Genomic DNA, 13,090 nt, shown 5'->3' on the forward strand with positions numbered 1-13,090 from the left:
TATAAAAAACGGCCTAATTTCGCGGATATATTCGCAATAAAGTTAAATATATTAATTTATTTATTTAGTTTTACCGCAAATACATATACAATATCAACAATAATTATGTGTTTTGTTTAGAATCACCGGCGTTATGATCGAAATCGAGATTGTTAAAATCAATCTCAAAGCTTGTTTCGATGTTATCAAAACTAATAGAGTGCAGTTCGAATTAGAATTCCTAACATAACGAGAAGAAATTATAAACAATGTTGATTTGATTTCATTTATTTCTTGAAAATGAAAATCAATTTATGCTTTTATGTGTCAGTAATTTAACCAGGTATACGCCGTCAGTGTGGATATAATAGGCCTAAAGCATTGCGTGTTAAAGCAATGTGTTTTAATATTAATTGATCATTGTTTTAACGTATTTAACAGATCAGTGATACCAAACGTCGCATAATTCCGCACGGAAGAATAATATTGACTGTATATAGCTGAGGTGAGGTAAAAAACACACACACACCTTATTACTTGACACGTACAAAAACAAAGTATAGGAAACGCGTTCCTTCCGATCTATCTTCAGATGTATGTATATAATAGAGGTCAGAGGGACTAACCGGTTGACATACTACCATAGACTTTAAAACGGAACTGTAAAACAGGGATTTGTGAGTAGATTTACAGTAAATATGAAACATAATTGTAATACTATTACACAAAAAAGCAATTACTTTAAACGAAGATTGAAACAAAGCTATAAAATGTCAGTTTGTATGATCGTAATGTTGTAGGATAATGTAACGACCAATAGTGCCGTAATGTGTAATGTTGTCGCGACAAAGGGTACGTTTACTTTCTTCCATTTAGGGCCTGTTTTGTAAATAAAATGAATACTTAAAATAAGTTACACTTTATACCACCTAGACACGATGTAATATAGCACAATAAAACTGAAAACAAAGTTGGATGTGGCAGGAACTACGCACAAACCTTCTTTTTAGGAAAAACATGTCAAAAATAATAATTAAATATTAAACGGTCGGTAATTGTGGCTTCATAGTATATCTCCCTTCTATATTTATTATGGTAATCATCCGTTCTATCTGTACATTTTCTTTATTAATTCATATTTTATATTCAATATAGGGCGTAATATAATATTAGTTCTAGTTGGTGATAGCCCGAGAAGGTGTACTGGTTAGGAAATCTGACTAGCATGTGATCCGAGGCACGAGTTTAGACCTTTCTGCGTCATCTTGTTTCTGTAGAGGGCTTCCGAATTTCCTGCTAAGCTGACGCCCTCCGAATACTGGTACAGTACATCTTTTTGTATGTCTATTTCACTGGAAAAAAATATAAACAAAATTAAATGCTTGACACTAAATGAGCTTATAAATAAATAACAAGCAAGTGTTGCAACATAATGAAGTGGAATAATTTGGGTAGCGTGGGTGTTTCGAAAACAGAGACCCCCCCCCCCAACAAACTTTTCAATTAATGTTATATAGGGGGTATCTTTATCAGAGACCCCAACAAAAACGTCTCAATTATGTTATCTCTCTCGATAACTCTCTAGGTCTCGGGTCTCTGTTTTCGAGGTACTAATGGGGTTTAAAGAAACTGTGTTAACAAAATAACTATTAATGCAATAATACCATTCGAAGACAAATTCTGTTCAATTGAATTGTTATGAATTCCAGAAACCGAATGATTGTAGCCTACAGTATTCTATTGGAAATAGGTTAGTCCTTTGTTCATATGATGATGGTAGTCATCCCATCACAATACGGAAAGGTGTCGAAATTATATATCATATCTGTATCGTCACGGGTCAGGAATTGACAATGTTATGTTCAAACACTGAATATCCCGATATGATAAAATTGTCGGAAAATTAAAGGAAGTACGATAGGCATACTAGTTTTACTGCATTGTCTTTCTTGAAACAAATAAGGTAAGTAAAAAAAAACCTACCCTTTTTTAACTAGGCTATTTCAATGATGATTTTAATAGTAGCAGCTCAAAAATTTGATAGGGTTTCCATGTAAATATATTATAAAACATTAAGCCTAAAACCATTCACCTATTTAAAGGTAAAACACTTGCAACATTTATCTATTGGCTTATTAAAGCTATAAAGGCAATTATCACCGCCCTACAAGCGTAACTTAAACTGGAGAGAGAACACGGATTAGGCATTCAGCGCCTACCAAGATACGATCCCCATCTCGTTTCGATAGTGTGTCTTTAACGTGCACTCTGCACACGGGACTAACGGCTTTATTTCTCATCTGAAGGACGAAGCAATGAGAGTATCTTTCCCAAGAAGGATATATTCAATATGGCATAGATCGGCTCGAACTCATGCCCATCACATGGTGGTTTGGTATATCATATAATAAATGTTTAGAACTTGTCAACAAAAGGGAAACATCATCAGCAGAACTTGGACCTCTCATGAAAAAATACTATCAATTAATTCAACCTCAGTGTACTTTTAAAAAACGGGGGAAAATATAAGGAAATAGAACTTGAAAAGATCACCCGACGATTTGCTTTGTATACTTAATAGAAATTGTGTTTTTATGTAGATATACTGTACATGATCAGGTTTGTGTTGAGAATTGAAAAGGAAATACACTGACATCAAATCAATCCAATCAAGGTAAGTTTGCTATATATAATAACTTATTTATAAACCAAGACAAAGTAATACAAAAGTCGAAGGAAAGGCTCTACCGTATTGTGAATCTAAAAAACTAAAACTAAAAATTATATTTTTTCTTTACAGATGTCTACAGGTTGTTGTTCAACTCATTCTGAGAATAACCTTCAGTTTTTCTGTTCAGATTGTCAAACACCTGCGTGCAAAGACTGTGAACATATTCATGAATGTTACCAAAACCAACATGATGTCGTTCCAATACAATTACAAACCGAGCAAAATGCTATGAAATTGATCAAGATAGCTGAAGAAGTAAAAAGAAAACTTGAAGAATCCTTGGACTCTATTGTTGCAAATCAAAACCAATTTGAAACCCATCTCAAATTATGCAGATGCGCTATTGATATGAGAGAAAAAGAAATAATTCGGAAAGTGAAAGAAAAAAGCAGGGAATTGAAGTCTCACCTTGACGAATTGGATAAAAACAAAGATGAAGCTTTTAAAAAACAACTTGAAGATCTAGACTTCAAGAAAATCCAAATAGATAGTTTAAAAGCTTCAGTTAAATCGATTATGAACAAAGCAGAGGAAAAAGACAATCTTGAGAAGCTTAAGAAAAAAATCATCGATATCAAAGACAAGCTCTTGGCAGCAGATATTGAAAAATGTTCGCCTCATAGCAAACATGTTATTCCAACTTTCATCACATCAGCACATCTTAATAAACTGATGGATACTGAAGGAATTGGAAACATTGTAACGGTAGACGAGAGGTTTAATGTTGCTAAAAATGATCGATCAATCACAGTCACAAAGGGACAGCAGTTTGTAGTAGATGTCTCCTGCTTGATCAAGGATGAAGAATGTAAATTAGCTGCCACTCTAACAAGCTCATCAGGTGAAGAATCAAGACCTCATGTAAAATATCAAGGAAACGGAGACTACAGAATAACAAGTAGATGTACCATGGAAGGAGACTGGCAAATGAAGATAACTCTTGCAGATAAATACGTTAGGAGGTCTTCACTAAATGCCAAAGGTTCACCAGTAAACGTGAAAGGGTCACCAGTAAATGTGAAAGGGTCACCAGTAAATGTCAAAGTTGAAAAGCTAGGACTAGTTCGTACAATTGGAAAAATATCAGATTATATAAAAGATGTAGGCCTACATTGGGTATCAGATGTTATGTTGGAAACCAATGGATGTATGTTAGTGTCAACTATGAGTGATCAGATGTTGAGATTCGACCAATCAGGAAGATTTGTTGATAAGCTACTGATGCCACAACGCACAGAGCCAATTAGAATGCACAAAATGAGTAATGGCAACATAGTGTACAGTGATTTTAAAAAATGTGTTGTAATGTGTGATGAGAAACTAAACACCATCAGCACATTTGGAGAAGACACATTGCAAAACCCATGTGGATTGGATGTAGATGAGGTCATGAGAGTCTTATATGTAGTAGATGAAAACAAACAATGTGTGTTCAAATTTAATATTGATGATGGGTCAATGCTTGGTAACATTGGGTCAGAAGGTAATAAATTGCGTGAATTGAAACACCCAAATGATGTCGCAATAACCAAAGAAGGAAACATTGTCGTGGCTGATACTAAAAATAACAGAATACAAATTTTTAAAGCAGATGGACAAAAGGCAAAAGTCATCATAGGTCATGGAGAAGAAGATGGTAAAGTGGTTCATCCTACTTGTGTAACTGTGGATGTTGATGAAAATTTGATAATATCTAGCCAACACAAACTTCAGTTGTTCGATAAAAATGGAGTTTTCATGAGACGAATTGATGAAAAAGAGGAAGGTTTGCAGCTTCCACTTGGCAGCTCTGTCATTTCCTATAGACCAAAGAGATTAGCAGTGGCAAACAATGGGACAAATAATATCAAATTTTTCAATTATTAAGATGCAGTAAATACCAAGTAGCATAGAACATTGCCTTTAAGCAGATTAAATTTTTTTAAATTTTTAAATACCTACTTTTAATGAACTCAAAACTTTATTTAAAAAAATGAATGAACTGTATAAAAAGTATGTTAACAACGAACATTTACAGAAATAAATAGTTTAACTTCAATATGTAAATATTATAGCAGAAAAGAAACTTCATATTATATTTTGCAAAGGTTGTTTTTTTTTCATGATTATCATAACAGTATACTCAGTTTGAGTTTGCAAGGAGGTCAAATTATTCTAGTATATTACCCATGGTTCTAGTTAGATTGGGTTGGATTAATATTATTTGTTTTCCATTCTTGACGATTTGAGCTGGACACCTAACTTTATCCAGTGACACCAGTTTACCTGTCTGATTATTATTTTGTATATAAAAAAAGGATTTTAATTCAAATATATCAATAAACTATAATCGAAGTGGTGTTGGCCATTGGGTTATTGTAATGGGAAAAAACACTATTGTACCTAATTCCTTACATAGGTTTTAATATATGTATTCAATTATATGACAATAAATGTATAAAAAGTAGTTTTATTTGGCTTATTCTTGATTTGAATTTTAATTCATAGCAACAATATTTGTACCTGTTAAAATGATGAATCCAAAGAACATTTTATTGAGGAAACTCACATTACCCATCCTAGTTGTAGACTTTCAAAGAATCTTCACATTTATTAAATTGAATATTGCTTCATACTATTCTAGTTATGCAGAGAATATAAACAGTTAATAGCTGAGGTGCACTGCAATTCTGTATAATAGGAATACTTGCGTCAGGTAAAAAATATAATTTCAAAAGCAATTCTATTCATACGTAGATATACATTAATACTGTAGTTATATTTAAGATTTTAAAATGAAATAGACTGATAAAAAATAAATGTTAAGGTATGTTTAAAATATGTTATATAATTGATTTACAAACCGACCATCAAGACATAGCAATAAAAAACTAAATGTCTACATAATATTTGAAACATTAAAATGTTCCACTGAAGGAAAGACTGTTAACATATTCTTCACCAATGAAAAGATCAAACCTGATGTGATACCAATGGATATTGCTCAACAAAATGCTATAAAAATCAAGATAACTGTAGGAATTAAAAGAAAACTTTTGAATAGTTTCATTTTTCCTCTCATTAACATTCATTTCTGTAATATTGTGGTTAGCAGCAGGTATTGTGTTATGGTAAAATCATAATGTACATTGATCAATGTTTCGGAAAGCAACAAAAGATTTATTTCCGTATAATCACCCAGAAAAGCTTTATTATCTTTGCTGATACTAATATTTTTACATTGTCAACCGAACCGCATAAACAAATTATCTGGTGTTGGCTGCAAAGTTAAAAGGAACTAACAGTACTCATCAAATTTGAACAATACCTTGTCTTTCTTCAAGCAAATAAGGTTAGTTATAAGCTAAGTATATTTAGCAGACTCAAAGTTAAGACTGGACAACAGTAGTACAACTAACTAATTTCATGTGAAATGAAATTTGTTTAATTTTAACTTGCTAGCCGCTATGACTTGGTGTTTTAATGTTGGTTGCTTGTGTATGCTTCGGAAAAAGTAGTGGTTCCTAATATGAAAAAAACACTGTTATACAAACATAAATTGCCACTATGAATTCACTTGCTTTATTATATGAATTTACATTCAAGCTATCTACATTAGGGAACTTAAAACAACTCTAACATCGAATGTTTATAACAGTGCTGATTGACTTAACATCAATATAGAGTATTAGCGAATATATTTGGAAGTAAGGTTTACTTTAAAAATTCTGAAGCTTATATATTTTGTTTAAATTTAATCTTTTAAAAATCTTTATAATAGGAATCAAATCAAATGATTTTTTTCTTTTAACAGATGTCCACAAGCTTTCAAGAAAAACATTCAAAATGTTCATCTCATCCTAAAAATGATCTTCAATTCTTCTGTTCAAGTTGTAATAAATCTGCATGTAAAGACTGTCAACATATTCTTGAATGTTACAAGAATAAACATGACGTGATTCCAATAAATTTAAAAAAAGATGTAGGTGACCAAAATGCTTTAAAACTAATCAAGTTAGCTGAAGAAATAAAAAAAAAGCTTGAAGATTCTCTTGACTTTATTGTTGAAAATCAAACAAAATTTGAAACTCATCTAAAATTATGCCAATCTGCTATTGAAATGAGAAAAACAGAGATAATTCAGAAAGCAGAAGAAGAAAGCAGAAAACTAATGTCTAATCTTGATAAATTATTTCAAAACAGACAACAAGCTATTCAAAAAGAACTTGCAGATCTAGACTCAAAGAAAACACAAATAGAAAGCCTAAAGGAATCAGTAAAATCAACTATTAACAAAGAAGACAAAAATGAGAACCTCGTCAAGCTTAAGAAAAACATTGCTGATGTTAAAGACAAGGTCCTAAAAGCAGATAGCGATAAATTCTCACTGTACAATGAACATGTTATTCCAACTTTCATCACATCAGCGGATCTCAACACACTGATGGATGCTGAAGGAATTGGAAACATTTTAACTGTTGACGAGAGGTTTATTGTCGCTAACAATGACCGATCAGTTACAGTCGCAAAGGGAGAGCAGTTTTCAGTAAAAGTATCTTGTTTGATAAACGATGAAGAATGTCAATTAGCAGCCACTCTAACAAGCTCATCAGGTGAAGAATCTAGTGCTCCCGAGGTAAAATATCAAGGAAATGGAGACTACAGAATAACAAGTACCTGTAACATTGAAGGAGACTGGAAAATGAAGATCATTGTGGCAGATGAACATGTCAAGGGGTCACCAGTAAATGTCAAAGTTGAAAAACTAGGACTTGTTCGAACAATTGGCAAAATATCAGATTATATAAAAGGTTCACATCAGGTATCAGATGTTATGGCAGAAACCAATGGGTGTGTGCTAGTGACAAGTGTTAGCAAAGAGATATTAAGATTCAACCAATCAGGATCCTTTGTTAATAAGCTACTAACACCAGAAGGCACAAATGCTTACAGAATGCACAGAATGAGTAATGGAAATATAGTGTATAGTAATTTGAAAAATTGTATTTTTATGTGTGACGACAAACTAAGCACTATTTGTTCATTTGGTAAAGACAAAATGATTCTCCAAGGTGGATTGGATGTAGATGAGAACAAGAGGATCTTATATGTAGCAGATGATAATAAACATTGTGTGTTTAAATTTAACATTGACGACCAGTCAATTCTTGGTAAAATTGGGTCAGAAGGTACGAATGCAGGTCAATTGAAATATCCATGTGATGTTGCAATAACTAAAGAAGGAAACATTGTTGTGGCTGATACTGAAAATAACAGAATACAACTTTTTAATGCAGATGGGAAAAGGGCAAAGGTCATCATAGGTCATGGAGAAGAAGATGGTCAAGTTGTTCATCCTTCTTGTATAACTGTGGATGCGGATGATAATTTAATAATATCTAGCCAACATAAAGTTCAGTTATTTGACAAAAATGGAGTTTTCATAAGGCGAATAGATCACAAAGACTATGAATTACTGTTGCCCCTTGGCAGTTCTGTCATTTCCTACAGGCCGAGAAGATTAGCTGTGGCATACCATGGGTCAAATGATATCAAATTATACAATTATTAAAATGGAGCTCCTAAAAAGTTATTTCATTGTTAAAAAAATGATCTGTCTGGAATGTGTATTTTTTAAATACAAGCAACTAAAATTCTATTTTTTAGGAACAATAATAATTTGCGAGTTTTATTAGTTGAAATTAACTGACATTTTATATAGTAGGAAATACAAGATTTAATTTACATTTTAATTGTTGTCATTGTGGGATCATATTCATTGTTTTACTTTATATAAAATAGAATTAATATTTTATAATTAATGTTTTATTTGAACTAGTCTAATTTAGATTGCAATCATGTGAGTAATTCTATAAAGGCATTGCCAAATAAATACGTACATATAAATACAATTTCAGATTCAGACTCAGTGTCAATGATCTTCTTATGTAAATAAAATAAAAGTTAATAAATTCATATTATAAATTTTCAAAAAGCAAGTTCAGTCAAGTGTATAAAAATACCGAATTAGAAACTTAAAAGAATGATAAGGCAAATATTAGTTCTTGAAACTTTCCTTTTAACTGCAAGGTTATATCGAGTCATTTGCTTTTGTTAAATTTTAATAGCAGTACCTTTATTATGTTTTTATTGTTCATGTTAAAAAAGTAACAGTTTGACACATTTCTGTATCGCCACGGGTCAGAAATTGACAATTCTTTATTCAAACAATAATATACAACGGCACCCACAATATATCAATTACTATTGGATACTAACAGTAAAGCTATAAGGAAGTACCTTATTTAACTACCTAGTCTTTATTCAACTAGAAAATAAGGTTAGTAAAATATGTTCTGTTAGTAATTATTATTATTACTATTATACTTTACAAATAACATCACCGGAAAACATTTTTTTTCACTTTGAACTTGACATGTTAATGTTGTGTGTTTGAAAAATTGTGGCTCAAAATATTGTCTGTGAAAAAATCGATTGAAATCTAATGACCTGACATTTTTTTTTTTATATACAAAATTTATTTGCGTTAATCACCATTATCATACACCTATTACATACAGTACTTAATTGCTGATAACCAAGAACACTATACTTTAAGTGTTTAAATAAAAGCTACTCAGTACTCAACTTGTCCTGTTCTGAACATTTAGTGAATAGAATAACTTATATAATTATTTTATCATCTAATGTGCACTAACATTAAAAACTTTGCATTGTGAGAAATATGTATGTCAGTTTAACCATGAACAAATGAATCCGTAGGAATCTGAATAAAAGTAAAAATGTTTCTTGCCGCCATCGTCCGGACTGTCCACAACGTCACAAAATAAACAAACGTCTTCATAGCTGTGTATAGATAGATACAAACATTATTTTATTTCTTTTTTCTATTTTTATAACATGTAGCTGATACTAAACTATACAATCAAATTAATTTACAGATGTCTACTGGTATTGCAAAGAAGAAATTAAAATGTTCAACTCATTGTGAAAATGATCTTCAATTCTTCTGTTCAGATTGTAAAAAATCTGCATGCAAAGACTGTGAACATATTCATGAATGCTTCCAAAACCAACATGATGTGGTTCCAATACCTAATGACGAGGCTGAGGAGAAAGTGATACAATTAATTAAGAAAGCTGATGGTATGATGGTAAAACTTGAACAATCCTTGGACACCATTGTTTCAATTCAAAACAAATTTGAAAATAACATAAAATTATGCAGATCTGCTATTGAAATGAGAGAAAATAAGTTAATAGAGAAACTAAAACAAGAAAGCAGAAACCTGATATCTGATCTTAACAGATTGTGTAAAGAAAGACAAAAAACAAATACAAAAGAACTAGAGGATCTAGATTTAAAGAAAACACAATTATCTAGCCTAAAAGATTCACTAAAATTAACTATGGACAAATCAGCTGAACAGGATAACTTTGTTGCACTTGAAACAGAAACCAAGGAATTAGAAGCAGATGTTGACGCATTCTCACTTCAGAAACATGTTATTCCAATTTTTATCACATCTCCACATTTAAACAAAGTGATGGATACTGAAGGAATTGGAAAAATTGCAATGGTTGATAGCAGGTTTAATGTTGCTAAAACTGATCGATCAGTTACAGTCACAAAGGGAGAGTCATTTGCAGTAAAAGTATCAAGTTTGACAAAAGATGAGGAATGTAAATTAGTTGCCACTCTAACAAGCTCATCAGGTGAAGAATCAACCACTGATGTAAAATATTATGGAAACGGAGAATACAGAATAAGAAGTTCCTGTACTATTGAAGGAAACTGGAAAATGAAGATCACAGTCGCAGATGAAAACATTAAGGGGTCACCAGTATTTGTCAAAGTTGAGAAACTAGGACTTGTTCGAACAATTGGCAAAATATCAGATTATATAAAAGGTTCACATCAGGTATCAGATGTTATGGCAGAAACCAATGGGTGTGTGTTAGTTGCAAGTGCTAGCAAAGAGATATTGAGATTCAACCAAACAGGATCATTTGTTAATAAGCAACTGACACCACTAGGCACATATGTAAATAAAATGCACAAAATGAACAATGGAAACATAGTGTATGATTATGTTCACTGTGTGGTAATGTGTGACGAGAAACTAAACACAATCCGCTCATTTGGAGAAGACACACTGAAAGCCCCAAAGGGATTGGATGTAGACGAGAATAGGAGGGTCTTATATGTTGCCGATGGTGACAAACATTGCATCTTCAAGTTCAACATTGACAACAAGTCAATGCTTGGTAAAATTGGGTCAAAAGGCAGTAATACAGGAAAATTTAAACAACCAAGAGATGTTGCAATAACTAAAGAAGGGAATATAGTCGTGGCTGATACTGAAAATGACAGGATACAGATTTTTAATGCAGATGGACAAAAGGCAAAGGTCATCATAGGTCACGGAAAAGAAGATGGTAAAGTGATTCATCCTTCTTGTGTAACTGTGGATGCTGATGATAATTTGATAATATCAAGCGAATATAAAGTTCAGTTATTTGATAAAAATGGAGTTTTCAAGAGACGAATAGATCACAAACATGACGGATTACAGCTTCCACTTGGCAGTTCTGTCATTTCCTATAGACCAAGGAGACTAGCTGTGGCAAACTATGGGGCAAATGATATTAAATTCTTTAATTATTAAGATGCAGTACTTTCAATCATTCTGAAATATCGTTAACTGTAACAGAATTGGTTTAGTGAAATACCAAGTAGCATAGAACATTGCCATTTAGCAGATTAAAGTATGTTTTAAAATGTATTGGTTAAAGTTTGAAAAAGTTAACTCAACACTTTTTATTTTAAACATTTTTTTCGACAACTGTATAAAACTATGCTAACAAACATTTATTTTTACCTATGTACAGAAATAAATAGTCTTACTTTAATATGTAACTATTACTTTATATTCATTCAAATTATATTTGGTTTGTTTTTTTAAAAACATTTTTACAATGATTTATCATAACAGTATACCCAGTTACCATTGAGTCCACATGAAAGACAAATTATTCTAGCATAGTACCCATGGTTTTAGTTATATTGGGTTGGATTAATATTTTGTTATCCATTCTTGATGATCTGAGAAGATTAACTTGTCTCAGTGACCAGTTTATGCCTGATCATTATTTTCTAAGGACTTTTCATAATATTTTTCTTAAAAGTATTGGGTTATTAATAAGAAAATATACCTTTCTCAAATAGGTATAATAACATTCTAATCTGTATTATCTTGATTATATGACAATATTGAATAAAAGTGGAATGATCCCACAAAAAAAGGAGAAAAAAATGTAGTTTTATTTAAATTATAGTCTTCATTTGAATTGAAATGTATGAAAAAAAAAAGCAGCTATAGCCAGTGGAGCAGTACCCTTCCAATTATGAAGTTTGCTCCTAAATGGAAGAAGAAGAAGAAATGCAATGTAACCTGTCAAATTGAAGAACCCGGATAACATGCAAAAAATAAAAAAAAACCAGCTATAGCCAGTGGAGAAGTACCCTTCACCAATGGAGTTTGCTCCTAAATGGAAGAAAAAGAAAAAATGCAATGTAACCTGTCAAATTGAAGAATCCAGATAACATGCCAAAAAAAAAGCAATAGCCAGTGGAGAAGTACCCTTTTCAACTATGGAGTTTGCTCCTAAATGGAAGAAGAAGAAGAAATGTAATGTTAGTTCTGTCATTTACTACAGGACGAGAAGATTAGCAGTGGCATACCATGGATCAAAAGATATCAAATTATTCAATTATTAAGTTTCCAGTATTTGTTGCTGAATTGTCTAAAATGTATTTTTTTTAAAACTAAATATAACTAAAATTATATTTTATGAGACATAAGAATTATTGAATTTTATTTTAAAATACATATATATAAATTAACTGACGTTCTATAGAGAGAATATATGTACATATGCACAGAAAATAATAATCTATAGATTACCAAATATGTATAAAAAATATAGTTTTATTTGAACTAGTTAATTTTAATTGTAATTCTATACAGGCATTGCCAAATAAATACATACATATAAATACAATTTCAGATTCAGACTCAGTGTCAATGATCTTCTTATGTAAATAAAATGAAAGTTAATACATTTATATATATATATCAGGTGAATGTTAATAAATTTTGAATCTATCAGTCAAGTGTATAAACATATGGAAATAGAAATGTTTTGAAAGAAAACAATTGATGAGAAATGGCAGCAAACGAACATACATCAGTTGAAACATTTCCTTACCAGGCACTATTTTAAGAGGTACCGTAACCCATGATTATACTTCCCAACTGGAACCCTTAAACCAGAAAGATTTAATGCCGAGTCATTTGCTTTTGTTAAATTTTAATA

The 13,090-nt window shown here is 31.5% G+C and overlaps 3 protein-coding genes across 4 annotated transcripts in view; 2 read left to right on the forward strand and 1 right to left on the reverse strand.

The window, feature by feature from the left end:
* Positions 1-205: 205 nt before the first annotated feature.
* LOC140055540 (nucleolar pre-ribosomal-associated protein 1-like) overlaps positions 206-13,090 on the reverse strand; it is a 39,153-nt gene continuing 26,268 nt past the window's right edge. Inside the window, exon 30 of the mRNA XM_072100877.1 lies at positions 206-1,331. Within this exon, the coding sequence (XP_071956978.1) occupies positions 1,324-1,331 (8 nt within the window). The 3' untranslated portion in view covers positions 206-1,323. The remainder of the gene's footprint in view (positions 1,332-13,090) is intronic.
* On the forward strand, positions 1,168-4,635 carry LOC140055147 (uncharacterized). Of its 2 annotated transcripts, XM_072100374.1 has the most exons (4): positions 1,168-1,300; positions 1,689-1,729; positions 2,580-2,653; positions 2,780-4,635. In XM_072100374.1, exon 4 carries the CDS (start codon positions 2,780-2,782, stop codon positions 4,574-4,576), a length of 1,797 nt encoding a protein of 598 aa, XP_071956475.1. In that variant the 5' UTR covers positions 1,168-1,300; positions 1,689-1,729; positions 2,580-2,653; the 3' UTR covers positions 4,577-4,635. The 2 variants fall into 2 exon arrangements, with proteins under 2 accessions (XP_071956475.1, XP_071956476.1); XM_072100375.1 differs by lacking the exons at positions 1,168-1,300; positions 1,689-1,729 and adding an exon at positions 1,820-1,942.
* LOC140054704 (tripartite motif-containing protein 2-like) lies at positions 8,988-12,011 on the forward strand. Its single transcript, XM_072099780.1, has 2 exons — positions 8,988-9,029; positions 9,652-12,011. Exon 2 carries the CDS (start codon positions 9,652-9,654, stop codon positions 11,377-11,379), a length of 1,728 nt encoding a protein of 575 aa, XP_071955881.1. The 5' UTR covers positions 8,988-9,029; the 3' UTR covers positions 11,380-12,011.

Source organism: Antedon mediterranea, chromosome 7 (assembly GCF_964355755.1).
Source record: "Antedon mediterranea chromosome 7, ecAntMedi1.1, whole genome shotgun sequence".
NCBI classification, from domain to species: domain Eukaryota; kingdom Metazoa; phylum Echinodermata; class Crinoidea; order Comatulida; family Antedonidae; genus Antedon; species Antedon mediterranea.

What these genes read in the sequence shown, in the direction of transcription:
- LOC140054704 (XM_072099780.1), top strand. Translation starts at nt 9,652, where the DNA reads ATGTCTACTGGTATTGCAAAGAAGAAATTAAAATGTTCAACTCATTGT.
- LOC140055147 (XM_072100374.1), top strand. Translation starts at nt 2,780, where the DNA reads ATGTCTACAGGTTGTTGTTCAACTCATTCTGAGAATAACCTTCAGTTT.